The 22240-nt window shown below is 37.3% G+C and overlaps 1 protein-coding gene across 2 annotated transcripts in view; it reads right to left on the bottom strand.

Moving 5' to 3' along the window:
• Nucleotides 1-1334: 1334 nt before the first annotated feature.
• brip1 (BRCA1 interacting helicase 1) overlaps nucleotides 1335-22240 on the bottom strand; it is a 53697-nt gene continuing 32791 nt past the window's right edge. For both annotated transcript variants that reach the window (XM_056271166.1, XM_056271167.1), the window contains exons 20-23: nucleotides 21894-22097; nucleotides 21738-21814; nucleotides 21606-21657; nucleotides 1335-1483 (exon numbers count right to left, since the gene is read on the bottom strand). In XM_056271166.1, the coding sequence (XP_056127141.1) occupies nucleotides 1458-1483; nucleotides 21606-21657; nucleotides 21738-21814; nucleotides 21894-22097 (359 nt within the window). In that variant the 3' untranslated portion in view covers nucleotides 1335-1457. The remainder of the gene's footprint in view (nucleotides 1484-21605; nucleotides 21658-21737; nucleotides 21815-21893; nucleotides 22098-22240) is intronic.

Raw genomic sequence — 22240 nt, 5'->3', positions numbered from 1 at the left:
ATGTACTGATGCTATGCAATTGCTACTATTTCTTTGTAATGCAATCACAACAATGAAGCTATTAAATATTAAAACACCTCTTCCATAATCAAATGATAAAAATGATATTTGTGGTAAAAAAAAAAACTAAATACAGATCAGACCTACAGCTCAAAATAAAGCTCACTGAGAAAATACCCTTGAAATCTTTATCTTAGTGGTCTTGGATTTCCTCCTATACCTTTCCTCCATTTTTGTTGGACTGTATCTGGAAATGGATTGTAGGGCCAGTTGAACAATAAGTGCTAGAAGCAACGTGTTTGAGTTATGAGTTTGGCACCAATCATTGTCTGAATTTGTTTGATTAGTGCAATGCGACATCAGAAAAGCTCCTTGCAACCAGATGGAAGCCTAAAAATGATCATTAAGAAAAGAATAGAGAACAGAGTTTAGGCTAGGTTGGAAAATCCTTAAGAGGTCGACAATGTAAAACAGCCTTCGTGGGCAGGCAGCCACAACAAGTCAAATTAAAAAAGGATGGGGTATCACTGGTAAGCACTGTGATTCTAATGAAGGAAAACAGGATGTGGTAAGGGAACATATAGTGGTGATTTTACTCAAACTGTCATTTAAGTTGACAAATCTGACAAAAAGAGACAGTTAATTCATCATGTAACAAATTTTCTCCACAGGTATTTCAGTTGTTTGCACATGTTGAATAAGCTGTACCTTTTTAGAGATTACAAAAGACCTCCTGTTTGAACAGACCATAGAAACCAAATAGGCCTATATGATGGTTAATTAACATAACTAACAACATGTTAATAATGATCCAGACAACACTCAAATTTCAACTCACCTGATTGTTAGATGGTAAAATTCCAGCTGTGGTTTTTGTGAACCGTGGGTTGATGTGTTATTAAGGGGTTTGTCTTGTTGTCAAGCTGTTACTCAAAACCAGTCTAAAATAATTCTAATATCTAAGGATTTTTTTTTTAACAGATTAATTACAAAATAATGTTCATTTTAATACATCAGTTATCAGCCATAACAATATTATTAATAATAAAATAAAAATAAATAGATAAATGATCGCTGAATTTTGTTTAGGTCAAATCAGGTTTTTTATAACGATGCATCAAGAAATATGCTATGCTACACTGAATGTAATGTTTTCACATAAAAACTTAAGGACTTCTTTAAAGTCACATTGGATAAGAGTGTCTGCTAAACTATGTTTTCATCTATGATTCATGGATAAACAGAAGTGCTAGATGATGTGATATTCTTACTTTATTTAACTACAAACAAGTAAAATCGAGTTGATTTGTATAAAGCAGTTTTTTAGAACATAAGGGAAAACAGTCATACAAAATATTACTTTCTTGTGCTAAAAATACAAGGGATATTGAAAGACAATTGGGGAATGCAGCTGATTCCTCTGAATGGGTCCCAGGGTATTGATTGTAGAGAAGAACTCAACTGCTGATGAAACCAAGCAGATCTAAGGCAAGGGAGGAAATGAGAACATGATTCTGGGTCTTTGAAATGCTACAAAAACATTTTGATTTACATGAGTGATACACAGTCCAAGAATGAATCCCATAAAGTGGCAATAGTATACAATGGGATACATGAGCAAGTTATATTAAATAAATTAATTATATTATAGTAAATTATTATACATAACTTCAATGGTGTGCGGTTCTGTTTTTGACTGGGTTCAAGTACAGGAAGTGTCATTTGGTATTTTAATATGCTTTTAAAAACTGAAAAACTCTCCCTAACCAAATCCCATCTGATAAATCTAGGATCACTTAAAAAGAGCCCTCATTGTCATCTGATCAAAACTTAGCTGGCCTTTTTTTTTTTGAAATCAATCTTTGGTAGCACATAAAAAGACAAACTGGACCTATAAGATTCGTGCGATTTAACTTTCCACATATAAAGCCGTCCATCTCCATTAAAATAGAGCCAGGTTTAAGCCTCACAGAGAATACTCCAGCTTGTAGTATCTATCTAAGTTGGAACTGAGGGGCATCTGGAACTCATTGGAGGAGATCTCCTTTGCCCTCCACTTGCAGCTTCCCACTGTCGTCCCTAAATCCCGTCTGAGAGCCGCCTTGCCAAGGCAACTCTCTGACCCAGCAGCTTAAGTCACTCCTCCTTGTAAAACGTTGGAATCGGCTCTTCGAAGGAGCACTCAGAAGCACACTTTAAATACTTTGAGAAGATTTAATATCAAGTCCATTATGGCCTTTCTGGAGCCCAGTAAATAGTTAATTAGTGGATAATTCTGATTCGATCCACATGCGGCCAGATCCGCTGGGGCGACCGGACAGCTTTGCATTCAGTGCGCCCCGCCAACACTCTCGGGATGAAAAAAGGGGGCGACTGAAATGGGAGGGGCACCACATGGAGCCCTTTTTGTGCATAACCTGCCCATTGCAGCAGGCATTAATGCTGTCAAGTCTAATGTGAAGTTGCTTTTTGCACTTTCAGTGACTTTGGAATAAAAACGAAATCATAATCCCTCAAGCTGGAGTTGTTTGTGGTCTTCCTGCATTGGAATGGAGGGGGGTTGACTGATCTTACGCAAGAGGGTGGGCTTCAGGAGGAGGGCCAAATTGGGAGATTCAGCGGTCCAACTCAAGGCGGCATCCATTGATCAAAAGGTACATCTGGTCGACTCCAATAAAACATAAACCCAACTGTAGAAAATTGGGGTCCGACATTACTGAGTGGCTTTGGATAAAAGGACCAATAAAAATGTATAATTGTATTATATACATACTGCGGATTAGAGTTTTCTAAAGAAATGGTGGATGGATTAATCTTTTATCCATCGGATTAAATGGAGGCCGGTGAGCCTGATATATGGTGTGCCGTGATGGCAGAAGAACACAGACAACAAACAAGCTCAAATTTGGAGCTAATTTTTATAAAGGGCTGTTTAACCAATTATAACAGTGTTTCGCAAAGTGAAAAATGGTGATCTGTATCCAAATGCATACTTCACTGAAATACAAACATATAAAAAAACAAACAAACAAACAAAAAACAGGATATGATGAAAACAGGATCCAAAAAAAATCCTGGATCTGCACATGCATAGACTTCACATTACCTCATCGTTGCATCACATTTGTCTAATGGTTTAGCATGTGAGCCTGTGCATGTGTCGTAAAGAAAAGAGCGAGTTCTGGATGGCAAATTAGTGTTTGAAAGCGTGATATGACCACCTCTTCATTCTCAACAGAGTTTTTGTTGGGTCTAGACCACCAATCAGCTGTTAATACGCCAAGGGCTGCCCCTTTCACAAGCCCCCAATCTTAACACAGCATCCTAGAGTGTGTGCACAAGAACAAGAGGGAATGAAGGAAGTGTTGCACAGAATAAACCAACCAGCGAGAGGGTTTTTGCAGCATACACATGACCTATCAAGCGACCAATCAATGATTAAAGTAACCGAGTCCGCTTACCTCTGTATTTTATCTGCAGTAGAGCAACTGTACAGGTCAAAGGAAAGAGATCAAATTTTGCAGTCATATGACAACAATTAGGCAGTGTTTTTTTGGAGGACAAGGTGTAGCATTTAGTCTTGAGGGGACCTCCTTGAGTACATGGCATCTTAGTGATGATATTGAGTTTACAACAGAGGATTCCTTCCTTCCACAAGTCTTTGACTCCCACATCAGCACTCCTTTAAAGGCATTAGTCATTTAAGGAAGTGGAAAACCAATTTGTTTAAGCTTGAGGCACTGTTTATGCTTACATCACTTGTACCAGTTCTGTTACTACAGCACATATTCAGTTTATTTGACCAAAATAACAAATGAATGAAGTCAAGACTTGACAGAAAAGACTCAACAGGGGCTGTCTAGAGTGGATAGTCCTTTGCTTTAATGAATAGGGACAGGTATATTCAAATAGACAAGGTATTGTGTATACGGAAGGGGGAATGGCTGCCAGTTTTCAACCATCTAGAGTGCCAATCCCCTCTACTGGCTGAACACTGTTACTGCAGAACCATGGAGGTGTTAGAGAAATGAGATTGTAAAATCATAATGTAATACCCGTTTCTGTGGCTAACATTCCTTAAAAGTTATTGGCTTTCCATGATAAACAAAACAATGAACAAGATTTTCAGTGCAAATGTAATGTTAAGTTTAAATGGATACTTCACCCAAAATTGAACATTCCATCATCATTTACTCACCCTCATGTCGTTCAAACCGAAATACAAAAAAAAAAATGTGTCATACAATTAAAAGTCAGTGGAATCCAATGTTGTCCCACTGACTTCCATTGTATTGGTTTGGAACAACATGATGACGGTGAGTAAATAATGACAGAACCGGAGGACTGCGTCTTCCAGAATCATCTTTGTCACTTTAATGTAGTTCCCAGGAGAGTCTGGTAATCCCACACACTGTGAAGGAAGATTTGGGATTAGCCTGGAAAAAGCAACTGCAAAGCCTCAGGCTAATTCATTTGTCCTTTTTAAAACCCAATTGAGATTCTCTGCCTCGCGAGACCTCACCTCCGGTTGATGCCTGCGCACAGATCAAGTGTTTAGTTTGACAAATACAGCTTACGGAATATCAGGCCACCAGTGACTGACAGAGCAGGCAGAGGGGATAAGACCATCGAAAAGTGATTACCTGGCTAAAGGAGGAGGAGCACAATACAACCTTGTTTGTCATTTTACACGCTTTGCCAAGCAAAGCCTGTAATGCTAATTAGCCAGATACACCGGGCAAATAAAAATAAAACTAAAGCAGATTGGATTTGTGAGTCATCTGCCACGTCCACCTGTGGGCTTACTGGAAAACTCACAGGTTCAGGATATCACCATACTCAATCAGTTTTATCACCAAATCTAACTCAGATTCCAGAACATAGTCCTTGTTCCTTTTATAAGTAGATGTAAAGTGCAAATAAAAATTATTCAGATAAACCATTATGGAAGAAAAAGCAATGTTCTTGTATTACATACACTAAACTAGCTATTTTTTTGCAGATAAACTCTTTTAGCACAAAATTGCATTCTAACATTCTTTCAAAAACAACATAGCGAGTAAATGTCTCAATGCACAAAATTGATGAGATTAAGAGTGAGTTGAGCACAAACAAAATTTAAATTTGCCAAAGGACAAATGGACTTTCCAGGGGCCACTAGCCAAAACCGATGCCAACTTGCGGCGCTGTAAGTGCCCTAAGTCCGAGATGGAAGGCAAACTAAAGGATTATGGTCCTCAGTTAAGGCTCAAAGAGTCTTTACAGGTGATTTGAAGCTCATCCTTGCTGGCTTACGTAAAGCTGTTCTGAGCTGATATGGCAACTTGGTCAGAACAGGTGTTTACTGCTTCATGCTGACAAGATGAACTAAAAAGTGGGTCTGTGGAGTGGCTATACAGGAAAATGACATGCTCTAAAGGTCACAGGAAACATTCTTTTCTCATATCATAAAAACGAATGGAAGTGAAGCTAATAAAGTAAAGTTTAAGCAGTAATATTTACCCAATATTAACTTATTTCTCAAAGCCAGTGGTTTCTGAGCATTCATAGACATTGATGTTCAACATCAAACCTGAATCTCAGCTGGGGGTCTTGTGGAGGTGACCTTTTGTGCCCTCAATTTAGTTTTGACTCCCTTATAGAGGTAAAGAATATAAGTAACATTCAGAGGATGAGGGAAGCACAGTATATTACAGCTGCATCAATGTTTCTACCTTTGACGAGCAGCCAAGCAAAATAGATAAAGTGGCAATTCACCGAGACGTCTGCATTCAGACTCGGAATGAAGGGTGATGCACCTTTTACCTGTCATGCTTGGACACCACTGAAACACTAGAGGAATGGTGGGTATGCGAAGAACGCATGAAAAGTCACAAGATTAGTGTCAGGTCGTGCTGTCGTTGTCATGATCAGTGCCAGCGCACACATTATCTTTCTAATGCCCTATATGGCAGGCTCAATAGGCCTCAACTTCAGTACTGTGGGTGGTTGTATATTAGTAGAAGGGCTGCGCAAACAAAGCTGAAGAGGGTAAGTCCACTCTAAATAAGTTTGAAAAGGCCTAAGAGAGCAGAAAAATGTTGTTTCTGTCACAGACATGTTTATATCAAGTGCTATTCAGTAAATTATTTATTTCTTAAATTACTTAACTGCTGCAGTTGCCCACACGTCTCCTAAAATCCTGCACTTCAATGAGCATAATTATAGTTTAAAGGAAAAATCCAAGTTCTCGCTGACTTAAAGAAAAAGATCCACACACAAGAAGAACTTAATGTGCAGGGTAGATATAATTTGTTATGAAGAGAATTATGATAATTTAGTGTCTAAAACAACATGGTTGGTTATAAGTGGTCTCAAATACTTCCTGATGGAATCTTTTCCCCAATTCATGAAGACCTCTATTTCCAGGCAGCTGCTTAGTATAATATTTTATATATATATATACACGGTATATATTTTAAAAAAATCACAGACATGGAAATCTAACTTTTTTTCTTGCTAAAGTAGTTTCTTAAGTAGTTACTCAAAATACAGTACCTCTGAAGACTCTTAAGAAGTGTAAAACATCAGATGGCTGTATGAAAAGGCAAATATGCTGCAGGCAGTGGAATCAGCACTGAGAATGAGATGCCAGTTTACAGACTGTTCTCTGATGGCACAGATAACTGTCTGCCACCCAAGACAGCAAAGCTGATTACTTTGTAACAAACACAAAAAGACAGTCTGGATTCTGTTTCTGAAGCTGGTAGCTTCTCTTAGATGTTCTGGATGTTCAAAGCCATGTTGAAAAACAAAAATCTTTAATTTTTTTAAAAGACAAAAATCAAAAAGATATTTGTACTGGGGCAGTAGGATCAGCAACAAAAAAACAATTAGGCTAATCAATGATTAGAGATTTTTAAGTCAGCACGTCATTCTAAATTAAAATGTGGAGGGAATGTTGGACTGATATACAAGTTATATATAAATGATTCAGTTTATTTAAAAATCAAGCTGCTCTATATTTAAAATGAAAAGATTAAAAAAAATGAATAAAAAAAACATATATATAAAATCTAAAAATAAAAAAATGATATATTTAAATAAAGTATTTGAACTAAAACTAAAATAAATATGTATAAATATGCACATATGGTAAGGTATGGTACCACCTCAACTCAACTAAGAGTGATAAAACAATACGCGCTTCATGGTTGATATGTCATCAAATTTGACATGTTGTACCAACATGCTTCCATATCTCATAGAAATCTGACCTTTTGACAGGCTGTACAAAGCATGAAAACACATTCCTCCCTACAGAAGAATGTTACTTTAGTAGCGAAATCAACCATGACACTTACTGCTGAAAGTGAAACTGACCTTCAATGTGTCAGTGCATTTCGTCATTGGCAAGGCATAAGACACCACATCTAAGCTAAATAAACGGCATTATGTCAATCCCTTGCATAAACCAATGACAAAGAAATCCAATTACACAACCTCTTCACCATTAATTAACAAAAGAATCTTAGGACAAAGGAAATGAGACCCACTCAGGTCAAGCAAAAAACACTACAGAGTGAGAGTGACAGCAAGTAAAAAGGAATGCATACAGCATAATAACTCTCCTTGTTTTTTTTCCCCACATGGTCTTTTGTTTTCAACTTTCCTTGTAAATTCCCGCTGGTTTGAACACAGCAGTTTGATATGTCTTTACTTCTTGCAGACATGGTGACTAAGTTTTTCCTCTTCAATTAGACACTGTTTCCATTTAACTAACCCAACTAACATGGAAAACATTGTTACATGCTGTATGCACACTCATCAAGGTCATACAGTTAATTGTCAAAGAGGTCATATTCTTATTGACCTTTGTTTATGGTTCATGTCTATATCTTATTTTCCAGACAAATTCCAACAATGCAAGGCATGTCTGGTCAGGTACAGCGTGGTTTGGAATCCGACACAGATGGATATCGAGAACGACTGAGAATGTTACCCTTAAAATATCAAAACTTGATATTAGACCGGAATGAGGGTGGAGTCGGGTGACTTAAATATTTGAGAAAATTATCTTTGGTGCATTACAACATAATCAATTCACAATCACTGGTTACAAAATGTCAAATCATGGCACAATGGCCCACACCACAGTCCATATGTTGCTTAGTTAGTTTATTCCTCACCTCTGTAAAGAGCATTTTGAATGCACAGTGGTTGGTTGACACATTTTGCTTATTTGCATGGGCACGGCTGTGTCCATCTAAAAAAAAAAGGAGAAATTGGCATCCATAAACCATCGGGGGAATTAACCAGTTAACATTGCTGAGTGCCAAAACAAGAATCAAGGTAGGCTCACTAAAAAGTAGAGGTCATTGAAGGAAAGTCATATACAGCAGTTTAATAATCAAACCAGCATCCCAATGACAGACAAATGAACATTGCGGCTACGAAAAGACATCTGAGCTTATTTATCAAGTAAAACATAATAGCTCGAAACACTAAACACTCATTCTTAAATTTAAAGCTGCAGTGCAAAGGTGTGAAAACAACAAAAATGCATCACTTGCTCTTTTAGGTCATGTTCTCTAGGTCAGTGTGATTCGTTTATAAATTATCTAAAGGGCATGAACGAATCGGGTAAGTTGATCTATCCCCCAACTGACGCAACAGCTTGTCTCTTTCAATTCTTCATTCTCATCCGGATTGAACCAGCAAACATCCTTGTGTCACAAGAGTGAACTAGCACAGAAAGTCTAAAGTGCAGGCTTAGTTGACATCCTGTCAGTGTCCTAAACATGCATGACAAACAATCTGTTCGTGCACAAAGATGATTGAAAAAGCATGTTGTGAACTTAAAGCACACACAAATCTATAAATAATAAATCCATCAGTGGTCAGTTTTAGCTTGTTGAAGCTTTTACCTTGAGAACAAGTGCATGGAGGACAGTTATTACCAAAATACGAGTACAGGTATGAACCAGAAAAATTACTGTAAAAACAATCATTTATAAATGAAAGCATCATGTAAGCTGTTGAAAATGGATGAATGACACTAAGATGATATAAGCACTCTTAGTCCCTCTTCGTGAGAAAAGAGTATTAATTGTATTGTTAGTGACAGGCGGCAGTCTCTGCGATTAATCTCTTATTCATATTTATCTTGTGCTTAATATCGAGAAGGACATATTGACAAAAAATTAACTGTTTATTAATGGTGTTAATCTAAATAAATCAATCGATCAATCAAATGTTGACCTGTAAAACACTCTTTTGGTGAAGCCTAAAAAGAATCTGACTAGATAGGCTTGGTGAAGCCTGTAGGAACATACACTTCATTCTAGCCTCTCCCAAAACTCACAGCTACGCTCATGTCTCCCTGCTCCCCGCCCTTGTTTGCTCTTTGGATTACTCTCATAGCTTCTGCCCCTATTGGTCTTTGTGCTGTGTGTTTGTTTATGCGCTGTGAGCACAAGAGTGAGAGAGCACACAACTCTTTTGTTCAAGTGACAGCATGTGTGAGAAGGAGAATCCTTGGGCTTTCTCTGTTCTTTAGCAGTAACACCCTCACTGCCATTAGCAATCTGATTGCTAATATAAAACATCACTCTAAACTTTGCGTTTTAAAGTGGCTCAACAGTTAGTCAGGTAAATATTGACTGCCAGCAATTAAATTTTTGCTCATGAGCAAGATTAAGTGGAGCTATGAAGCTACAGGCTATTGTGCAGAGCGTAGTAGAGGAGGAGACATCCATGACATGGAATTGCGTGACTCGAAATCATTTTTATTCCTTTGTCATCAAAAAAACAATAACTGTTTGCTGTTGAAAATCAAAGATGAGCAAACATGCCTTACCGTGTGAAAACTGCTCCTGATCTCACCTCTACTGTCACTAATAAACATACTGGGATGTTGAGGGTGATTTTATTCCTCCAAAACATACTGTAAAAAATTATTGTAATTTTCAAAGAAAAAAGATAGCAAAAGTGCTACAGTAAAAACCTAATAATTGGTTAACTGGAAGTAAAGCTAAAATATTACCATACAGTGAAAAATTGTATTGTCGAAGGTTTAACATTGTATGTAATTTTAATGCAATTACAATATATTCTTTAATACTTTACAGAAAAATACAAGTACTTTTACAGATAGTAACTGTTTAATGTATGTTTTTCTGTGAAAGTAAAATCATTGTTACTTGCAAGTCACCTTAAAATTTAGGGTGAAAAAAGGACATTCCCTAATCACAACTGATAATAATTTATTAAATCAATTATGTATACTTGTACATAAATTAAAATATAAGTTTAATCACTATACAAAATGTTACATTTAAACTAAAAAAGAAAATGAACATGCAAAATCATATATTTTAAATATATATTATATAAAATACTCATCATTGTAATACTGTTAATGATTTAAAAAAACAAAGAAAATTATTAGTTTTAATATCATTTTTTTGTGTGTGCGTGTATTAAAACTTGTATTTTCTGCAATAGTAATCAGGATTAAAATACCAGGAGATGAATTTGGGCCTAAGAAGTTGTGCTGGTCTAGACATGGGCACTGAAGGATCTCTTTGTGCTGTCAAGATGATGTTAGCTAACACTTATAAAACAACAAGTCAAGCTCCCCTGGGAAACCATGTTGTTTTAGACACTCAATTAGTTTTGGGGGGTCAGCAATGTGTTTTCATAATCTTCCCTTACACACTTTAAAACTCCCAAATCCTCCCAAGTACGTTAGACCACAATAGCTTGCTTTGGTACACGAAGCATTTTTGGTGAAAACTGCTAGGACAGACAAATGATTTGCCTGGTACAAAAGAGAGATATTTGCTTGTGTTTGCATTGCTGATTGGTGGAGGCTTCCAGAAGTTTGAACAGCCGGTACTCTATCAGATGAGACTCAGAAGCAGATGTCCCTGCACCATTTGTGAAGAAAATAGGCAAGCTTAAATATCATCCACTTAGAGATAAGTAAATCTTCGCACGGCTCTCCCAAATCGTAAAGAGGAAAGTTCATCTATTTGAATAAATATAAAGAGGTGTGCAGAAGTGTTAGTGAACAGCACCCCCTGTCTGCAATCAAATGAGATGTAAAACAATGGGGTGGGAAGACATTTACTGATGGGGAAAAGAATGACGGGTTGAAGTGAGCACGTCGGTGACACCTTGGCGTTCCCAAAGAGGAGGGTAATTAGAGATGGCGCAACGATCCAATCGGCAAACCCAGGCCCTCCTCCCTCCTCCACTGCACAATTGGACACATGACTGGAGATGCACAACGGGGGAGCGGAGGCCTCACGGGCAAAAAGTGGGTCACGAATGAAAGCCAATTAACAGACAATGATGGCACATTCAAATAAAGCACCCTAAAAATGAGGGGAATGGTTATATCTGGGTCATATGACTCGACGAAGATAGTGATGTAGCTCTATAAGCATCCGTCTGAACACGACAGGGTTAACAGCTTCAACCATATCTGTTAATCTTACGTACCTCCCAGTGCACTGGGAGTGTGTACTACATTCACACAGCTAGTGGAGACACCTCTAAAGCTCCCTTTGTCTCTGTCAATAATCCTGTTTGCCTTCTCATTATCCCAAGCTTTAACGCCTCCGACACTTTCCTAATTCTACAAACGGCCTCCACGAATACATACAGCTCAGCAGTGCTGCAGGACATGGCAATTATCAACATGTTCTCTTTTCTAATAGCAGTCCCTTGTGTCTCCTGGCCTGAGGAGCTAATAGCATAAACACAAACATTAACACATAGCAGGAGAGGATTGCGAGGTCTTCACCACATGATGACAGAATCGTTGTCACACAACCCTTCTCGGGGCTTTAGGAGAGCTAAGTTCTTCAGCCAGTCCAAGCATGTGCCAGTCCAAGCCTCTGAGGCTGTACACAGCAAATATGTCCTGCTGGTCATAACATACCAGCAGGACAGAGCCAGTGAGCTGCTATGAGGAGTTCAAAGGTTCAGGGGTATATGGTTGACATCACATCTTAAATCGATGACCATGTTTGAGATGATTGAGCAGAAAAGGAGGCAATAAATGCCAGTTGTACAGAACCTTATTTGCACATATTTGTGTCAAACAGAGACGGTTGTGCATCTTTGTTGTGACATGGTTAAAACCCTGCTTTAGTTAAAGAGGTCTTCAACTGTCTAAGTGACTATGAAAGGCAGGGTAAGGATATTGTAAATCTATTCACATAAGCCAGACTATGCTGGCAAAACAGCAATGCTGTGGAGCATACTGACATCTACTGGCCTTCAATGAATGAATGATTGAATATCCTAATAGATAAACAGGTAATTCAAAAAACTCATATATACTCTCCATATGAAATCTACATAATACTTATAAATATAGATTTAAAATATTTAAAAAGTACAGTTTTAAAAGTAAATACATATTTAATTTCTTTAAAACATTCACACACACAAGGTTGATACATTAAAAATGTATATATATATATATATATATATATTTATATAATGTCATAAAAGTATTATACATTTTATATTGACAATATAATTGTAAATATAAAAATACACTGTAGGTGCAAATGTCTTTCAAACACACTTATTAAGAATTGACAAACAGAAACTGAGTGGTTTGGTTTTCAGCAAACAAAAAAAGAAGAGGGAGATGCCGAGTATGAGAGCACCTCAATCTCTATAAACATAATTGATAACAAAGCTTATCACTGCACTTTCCTGTGCTCTCAAAAACAATGCTTTGTTGGGTGTGATTGCAAAGTCAAAGAGAAAGCAAACACAGGTCCTAGTGAGAATAGGCGGCCACAATACATCAGAGCAGCTCTTTAATGTAACACCTGCTGTCCAGGTCTGCAAGTCATTGTGCCTCTAACAAGGCACTCAGGGGCATACAAGTACAGTGCTCCCTGGTCGCTTTTGTGGCCAGCTATGACTGTGTTTGCTTTCGAGGTGTTCTCCTGGTGCGACAGCGATGCTCTCATTGTCAGAAAGCCCATGGGCTTTGTGCGCTGACACGCAGAGGAAGGGAGGGGAGCTGCAGATGCGTGAGTGTGTCTGGACCTCGGCCAGTGGAGCTTCTCAACAGCGAGAGGCACCTGTGCCGACACCTCCCCTTGTTATTTTACATAAGTAATCCCTCGCTTGCTAAAGCACACAAACTTCTGAGCACGGATCCTTTCACCGCACAAGTGTCTTTCATCCTTTTGGAAAATGACAACATTGACTTGTTTTCAGTTTCTACGGTATCACCTCTTTTGTTGTTGCAAAGATTCTAGCTTGGGGCTGTTCTGACACCATCTTGTTTTTTTGGGTGTGATTCCTGGTATAAGCCGGAAGATATTGAATTAAAAGTGATGGTATTTAATCTTTTTGACTTTGGAGGTCACACCTGTTTCTAGTTAACTTGCTAACAACTTCTATAACACTTCATAATAAGGTTACATTAGTTACATTAGTTCATGCATTAAGCATCATGAACTAACGTTTACGTTACGTAACGTTAACTTAACGTTTAACATTTCATTTTGTATAAGTTAACTTAACGTTTAACATTTCATTTTGTATAAATTAACATTAAACTGTAATAATTATTACAGTGGAAAACAAGCAATGGCTTATATGCCAATACACACACACAAAAGACAAATTTATTTAATAAACAAATTGAACTTTTGAATTATTAACTGAAGCAAAGTATGCGGTATTGATCCTTTAAAACAAAACAAAACTTATTAATTTAATATTAGCTAGATTAATAAATGCTTTAAAAGGATTGTTACCTGCACGTTATCTAATGAATTAACCAATGCTGAACTTCACTGTAAAATGTTACCAGCTATTTAGGCAAAGATAATGTCAAAATTTATTGCAGCAGAAAGAAGCATAGAAAGAAGACAAAATAAGTCACAAGACGTGGTTCAATGAAGTTGTAAAGATAAAAGTCAACTAACTACTCAGCAAAAAAGCACTTCGAATTCTTGCTGAAAGCCATTCTTTACACAGCCGCGCTTCCGATGACAATTCATTAGTTCTTCATAACTCATTCCATCTTTGTTGTACTGAATCCTTTGAAAACCTTAAGACATTTAGCACTGTTGGCTTGTGTCTACATGCTAAACTACTCCCATCTCTGAAAGGCCTTAAACCAGTTTCAACCATTTGAAAATGAACACTACCGATCCTGGGTCGTGCCGAGCTGGATTAAAGGCAACAGGAATAAAAGTGCTCAAAAGAGGCTAAATAAACAGTTGCCTTTCTCATGATGCTTATGCACCGTGTAATGATGAGTCAGGGCAAGTGTTGAGTGTTTTGAAAGTGTGCATGCATAATTCACCCACCCCTGTCTCTTACACAGTCTGTCTGTCAACACACGGAGTGCCTCTGCTGTTCGGCTGCCACTTTTAAAGGCCTCTGAAGTCGCCTCTAGACAGAGGCACGAAGGGGAAGGGTGCGCCTTAGTATGTGTGTCTGTGTATAAATCCTGCATCGGAGCTGTCTCTGCCTGCACATTAGGGCAGATGTCTGTCAGCAGAGTTCATTTGCTTAAACAAACTGCCGTGGCACTCTACATGTGGCCCCCATTCATTAGCGTGGCACTTGAAACCCTGCGTGTTTTGACACACTGTGTCTCAGAGCTTCCAATATTTACACAACCACAGACCACCTACATTCTAGCGAGGCACACAAATGCGCTAACAGGCGCGCATACGCACTTCTAAAGCATTCAATTTTCACTTAGGTTTCCTTCACTCATTTGCAAGCTCTGAGAGAGGAGGAGCCGGGCATTCTCTCACAGCCAGGAGACTTTTTTTTTTTTTTTTTACACAAACCTTTACAAACAGATGTAGCATCCATCATTCTCGGGGCTGGCAGCTGGATTTAACAGTAGACGATTGATTGGTTTCTCTGATGAAATCGCTATCGACTTGTTAAGAACATGCTTACTGTTTACTTAGTTATGGTGCTCTAGCACATTGCATATGTCAAAATAAAAACCCTGTGTAAAAGTCATGTAAATTAATTAAACTTATTACTTATGCTTTATATGCGGACATTATAGGGAGAGACTCTGGCAATGAAATTATTATTATTACATAACACTTTACATTACTTAATGCATCCGGTATGATGACCTAACATTTTTTAAAGCATTTATTAATCTAGTTTAAGGTTAATTTATAAATAAATTAGTGTTCTTTGTTAATAATACATAATGTATATTTAAACCCCTTGAAATGTTAAAAATATATTCATGTATTCAAATTAACATTAACCAGGATTAATAAATGATGTAAAAAATACTGTTCATTGTTATATCACATTCATTTTGGCATTAACTAATGCTAACGTATAGAACCTAATTGTACAGTGTTAATATTATTATAAAGTAGTAATTATTAGTACTGAAAATGACCTGCATTCCATCCAACCCCACATAAAATAAAATAAAAATAAATAATGTAATAATAATGAATATAGTAGTATAACAATCAAGATATTTCTTATTGTAAATCACCCCTCCAACAACAGTTTTTTTTGGTCTTTAAAGACAGAAAGAAAAAAACATGACTTGGAGAAACCTGAATAAATGAGGTAACCTTATTTTAAAAGTATGATTTCTAGATGTGGAAAAGTCATGTAAATGTATTAAACTTACTTTTTACTTATGCCTCAGTTTCCTAACTTAAGACTGAAGATTAGTCAAAATATTGAACAAAAAAGACAGGGGCAATATGTAGATATGGGTGTTCAAATAAGGTAGAAGCCTGTGAAAGTCACATATGCATAAAGCTATTTGGCAGTTAAACTAGAAATTCTCTGAAAGGTCGTGTTTTGTTGTGTGTTTGTCTTACTGTACTCCGGTATTTTTTTTTAAAGTCCAAACAAAGATAAACATGTACACACAGTGGAGTATGAGGGAAAGAACAAGGGCCTAAATTAAATTCAATTTATGACCTGCATCGATATCACACAAAATAGCTTGTCTGCAGCATTTAGACGACAGCAAATCACTAACAGCATGGAACGTCTACAATACCAACAAGGCATTAAGTCACTGATTTACCTTTAAACTCAGCAAGGAAATCACATATTGCCCCTTAACATTCTTTGGTGAGGTAGGAGACCGACCTTCAAGAGCATGGTTATTTAGCACCCTGGGCAGGAAGGAGTGCTCTCTCCTCCAATAGGAGCCAGCGCTGGGTCTTATAGCATGGCATGAAGACCGCCAAGGCTCATAGCTCAGGTAATCCCCGCTATGATCAGCACCGAGGAGACAGTTCTCCCAGAGTAGTGAACTTCACAAGCTTTCCACCTAGCCTACAGCGAAATCAAAAACACATGGTGGAATCAGACAACTTTATAGGCACCTACATCACAAATCAAGGGGAATGTGAGGTAATATATGAGCAGTCTAGCAAGACCACAGCAGAATAGGACAATGAGAGGCTGTTATCCATTGTCTGGCTGATTTGCTGTTGTCTGTGGCTCTTTACCAGACAGTGCTTTTACCTGAATCATGCAGAAAGAATTAAAATAAGTCTCTGTTCAATCTAAGCAACGGTCTGTCTGCCTATTGGGAATCAGTTAGTTCCAAAGGGGTTTAAAACACAGTGACTAGAGAAGAAAAAGTACATATAAAGTCTAGAAACATGCTACATTTACAAAACTCTCTTAGGCCCCATTTACACCTGGCATTAAGATGCGAAACATACGAGAGCAGTAGCTTTCGTTTCTGTTTGATAGCCACAAGAACTCGACGAACATGGTGAGTGCGTGACTCACTAGGGTCTTCAGGCGACAAAGTTTTTAAATTCCGTCTGGCTAGTGCGCTTCCCATAATGTTTACACAAGAAGTCAGTAGGCGAAGAGTAGGCGGTCAATTGTGGCTGTTCCAATGCATTCGACCACATGAGCATTTGCACTACGAAAGCAATATTTTTGAATACGTTTTCGACTAACTCTGGAAGGGGTCGAAAGTGGACAAGCTCAAAACGTTTTAGATCCCATTTACACCTGTATTTAGCATCGTCCACTTGTGATCCGATCGACCAAAACGCATCTTAATACCAGTTGTAAACAGGCCATTACTGAAAGACTGACAGGCTGGGTCCAGATACCCCCTCTCCCCCCACCTCCAGAAGAAGGCTGCTTGGTTCAATATAAGGTCCATTTCTATTAAAAAAGTCAATTTTATTGATTCACTGATGTGTTTCAACAGCAATGTTTAACTGTATTAATTAAACAACTCAAGATTACTCTCTCATAATTAAGAAATCAATTTTCTACCAAATGGAAATGACAATAGGGAGTTACCAAATCAGTCCCAAGTCTTTGATTGATTAAACTAATGGCCACTCCAGCACTAAAAAAAACTACATGAAAGAGCCATTCATTAGTCGACAAACCTTCAGATACACTTATGTAACTAGTATGTACATGAATATGGGAATAATAAGCATTAGAAATATGTACTGGAAATATGATTTGCCTATAAAAAAAGATATGAACCACAAAACAAAGCAAAAAAAAGAGAGAAATAATAAAAAATAAAATAATATACACAACAGTGCAAAATGTATCTGTCAAGTTGACAACAAAAGAATACAAACTAATACTTTTGATATTTGGACTATAACACATCAGGTTAAACTCAGTCACCTAACTGACAAGGCCTCTATGATTTAACAGATTATATAAAAAAAAAAAAAAAAAAAAAACCTTTTAAAGGCTTTAAGTAAACATCAGAGGATGAACCATAACAAAGATTGTCTATACTCAGATCAGTCTACTTATCAAACTGTTAATTCAGATTAAGCGTTTAATTCTGAATAAACCTCTGAAAGAAATCCGGGTTTATTGTTCAAGGGGCTCCAAAACTATAACCCAAGCCAAGATTTGACAGCTGTGTCTGCAGACAGATTGAGGGGGAGATGTTTAGGAACTAAGATGATCAGAACCGGCCAACAGCGCCTTCAGAGCTTCAGACTTGAAGATTACATGTTGGAAACAACACATGTAAAGAAAAATCTTAATGAAACGGTTTTATAACTTGCGCCCATTCTTAAAACAAACATTTATAGTAATTTTAACTGTTATAGTTTTAAAAACCAAAGACGTGAGGCATGTTAGACTTGCTGTTCATGTGTTCCTTAATACCTTTGTCTGCTCATGAGCCAATTATTGTCAGAGATTATAGGTCTAAACCTCTAACAGAGCCTCTTCAGCCCATAAGGGTTTTTATTCTGAATCGGGGCTGTAAAAACTGGCATCCAAGCCAGCACAAGATGCTAACATGACAGACAGATTAACCAAAATGAGGATTAGCTATCCATTACATTATAGATTGCTCCTCACCTAACTAGTCGCATCCCCCTTAAAAAAAACAAAAAACAGATTAATCAAGACTGGTGCAGACTGTTGCCGCAGCAACAAACATTCAGTGACTAGGCAACCGCCTGTCCACAAGCCACTGCTAGTTAAAGCACCCAAACCCAAAACACAAGCAGCTATAACATCACCCCACCCTCCGTCCCTAACAATGCTATCACAGCTTCCTTTGCTGTGCAATGCTTGGGTACACGCTGCCTCAAATACAGCACAAAACCTTTGAAGTCATGTCCAGTTCATTGTGTTTACCTTTTCATATCCAAGAGTACTGCTAATATTAAAGAACAAAACAAGGTGGGAGTCAAAGATGGATGATCGTGGGGGAAAAAACTAATCTTGTACAGATAATCTTTGTCAAAGTGAATTCTGTAACGAAGGCACTGTGACATGCAAAAACATCTGCATAATTTAAAATGTATGAAGTTAATGTTTAAAACCAAAATATTAAAAACTGATTTTTAAAATATACAACATTAAAAAAGCTTAGTCATTTTGCAAATAAAGGAAGCAATGTTTTCTTTTGTTTCATCCAAAAAGCAGTGAAGTGAAAAGCTCTGCTCTGAATGATCACATTTTATACTCTGTGAAGCGTGATAATTTCCTCTCATGAGACAAAATGATCCAGTTTAATTACAAATATAACGTTAACCTCCGTAATGGGGTCAAGGTCTGTCAACCTTCCTCCTCCACATTAAAAAACACCAAACTACGCCATGTGCGCAAAAGCTCCCTACAGGCTGTGAATAATGGCCAATTATTTAATGTGCCCTCAACGTCCTCGGCCATTATGAACTAAAGTTTGAACGGCGTTGAGAGGTAACGGCTGAGGCTAACACCTTTGAGAGCTGTCAAGCTCTGCTCTAAGGCAAAGACAAAAGGCCAAGAAGAAAAAAATATGGGCCAGCGGTATCAGAACAGCAGTGATTACATTGCCAGCAGCAGATGAAACCTCCATTATACACCAACGGGAGATGTGATTTACATGGTGGGATGGTGGCCGTGAGAATGATGGGATGTCACCTCTGGGGAGTGTGTCGGCCCCATGCTACAGTGTATATGGCCCAGATGGAGGTCAGGCCAGAAGGGTGGAAGATTTGTCAAGTTGAGCAGGGGACAGGAGGGTGACGAGAGCCGACTGCAGCATAAGTTTAAAGCAGGTGGTGGGCTGTGATGAAAATGGCTCAAGGACATATTCCACACGTGCAGCAACTTTTCCTTACATTAAACAAGCAAAACTAGCAGTCTCAAGTGTGTTTTTAAAGTGTAACAGAAGTTGCATCAACAGCACAAGGTGACACTTTAATTACAACTTATTTTAAGTTAAAATATACTTAAAAATAGGGCTTTACATGGATATCGGCTGAAATTAGCTATTTTTTTTATTATCTGCATCATTATCAGCTATTTTTACATTTAGATTTCCTTTGCTTTCACTAATGCTCACTTAAAAACACAAATAATTTAATAACACTGTTAAATGTTAATTTTAAGCAAATCTCAAGGTGAATATTCATTTTCATACAGTACATCAAAGTTAGCATTTAAAGTGATTATTTTTATTGTTTAATTTCTAATTGAAGACAAAATAGTATAGAATTTATAATTTTCTATAAACAAAAATAGTTTTTGACTCTTATGCTTATCAAGGCTGCATTTTTCCCAAAAACACATTCAAAACTTTTTTAAATTTTTATTAGAATTTAATAAAACTTTTTAATATATTTTACAATGTAATTTATTTCTGTGATGCAAAGCTGAATTCTCAGAATCATTACTCCAGTCTTTCCTTCAGAAATCATTCTAATATACTGATTTGGTGCTCAAAATGTTGTTTTATCATCAATGCTGAAAAAGGTTGTGCTGCTTAATATTAAAATTAAAAATAAAAGTGTTTTGACACTTAAATATTGTCCTGATTTAATGGGTCATCTGAGTCCAGACACACCATACACATTAAAAATTAATGCCTACTAACTGCGGACTTTGTGGATCAATAAACTTATGTTCATGTGTACGGGTGCAGCCTATAATAGCCTATTAACAACAACACCAATAAGCCCTTGTATGATGTTGATCAATATTTCACAGAACATTAATTGATTTACTCAATTATTGGACATCTCTAATACAAAAACACAATGAAGTTATAATGACATTTTAAGTTCCTTTCCATGGCTTCCTTTTTGTGTCTAAGTACCTGTCTGGTTCTGGTTTAATTAAGGCTCAAGGACTTCCAATCAATAAGGATTTTTTCCCAGTTTGAAGAATTCCATCCATATGGCGTCATACAAGAGCACGGTGGACATTTATGCATGTACAGGGTTGACAAAAACATGAAAAACAGAGAAAAGGACAGTGCATTCGTCTATGAGCTTTCAGCTGAAATAACCACACAGATATTAATATCTAATATTGACTGGGTGTCGGCAAATCAGTTATAAGTTAATCTTTCAGAGAGCATGTTTGGTCAAGTTTTTTTCTTAGTGACACTGAGGATCTCACCACTAAGAATATAAATGGATTAATGAAGAAAAACCCAAATGATCTATTATTATAATGGACAAAACTTAATTACGTGAGGCATGGAAATATTGAATACTTTGGTATTTTAGCAAATTATTTGACAGTCTGAAAGACCTTGCAGGGTCAAAATGCATCATTATGGCCCATCTACCTTTCCGTCAGGTAAATACTGATCTACTTAGGACAAAAAGGATAGTAGTTCTTTACACAAGTAGCAGCAAATACCACACAACAATGGGACACTAAAGGTGTGTCACACTTAGATGTGGTTATCTCAGAATAAAAAATAAAAAAACTGTTTACAATATGTAGACTACTTTTCAAAGGTTTGGAGCCAGTAAGACTTCTTTCTTTTGCTTTTAAAAGGAATTAATATTTTATTCAGCAAGAACGCATTGTTCAAGTGTGACGAGAACGATTTTTACATTGTTCCAAAAAATATCAATTTCAAATAAAAGCTGTTCCTTGGAACTTTTCTTGACAAAAAAATAATTAGATGTATCACTATTTCTACAAAAATATTAAGCAGCACAATTGTTTTCAACATTGATGATAATACACAATGCTTCTTGAGTACCAAATTCCCAAAGAATCATGTGACACTGAAGACTGGAGTAATGATGCTGAAATCAGCTTTGCCATCACTGGAGTGGAGTGTTATATTTTGGCAATAATCATACCATAATTTCCCTTACCTTGGTCAAAGGACTCCAGTTCATTCACAAAGACAGATGTACTGGATAACCGCTGGAAGAGAAAGGCTCCATGTCACAGAAAGAAAATTCAACCACTGAGCATCAGCTGCACAATGCCAATATTTGGCTAACCTCTGTAACCTCATGTGACATGTTTGGCTTCTTTGGCTGTCTGTTCTTCCTTAGATATGATCTCTGAACTTTGATACCTGTTCATAGAAACAACTCTAAATATTAAGAAATGAATTAGTACATAGAATTTAAAAACATATAAGCAGATTTTCCTACCAGTTTGGGTCTCTAAGTTGTCATTCTGCACCTCTACAGATGTAGGAGGCAAAGGTTTGACTGTTATACAAGTGCCAGCTTTACTAGTTCTTCTCTCCCTCTTTAACCTCTCTGCAGATGAGACCTCTGATGCCCCATGATGCCCCAAGGGTCTCTGGGTTGGGTGTCTGACTGAATCTCTTTGTTTGGCTCCGTGTAGTGGCACTGCAATGGCATTTGTTCTGACATGGGTGAATTGGTTGTGGAGGACTACACTGCTACCATTTTCCTGTCCAAAACCCTCAGCTTCCCTTAATTTCTGCTGGCTACCTCTGTGTGTGTGCTTTGTCTCCTTTCTATTCAGGATA

Source organism: Rhinichthys klamathensis, unplaced genomic scaffold (assembly GCF_029890125.1).
Source record: "Rhinichthys klamathensis goyatoka isolate OS25496 unplaced genomic scaffold, OSU_Roscu_1.1 h1tg000311l_1, whole genome shotgun sequence".
NCBI classification, from domain to species: domain Eukaryota; kingdom Metazoa; phylum Chordata; class Actinopteri; order Cypriniformes; family Leuciscidae; genus Rhinichthys; species Rhinichthys klamathensis.
The sequence above is the reverse complement of the archived record's forward strand: the minus strand, read 5'-3'. Positions and strand labels throughout refer to the sequence as shown.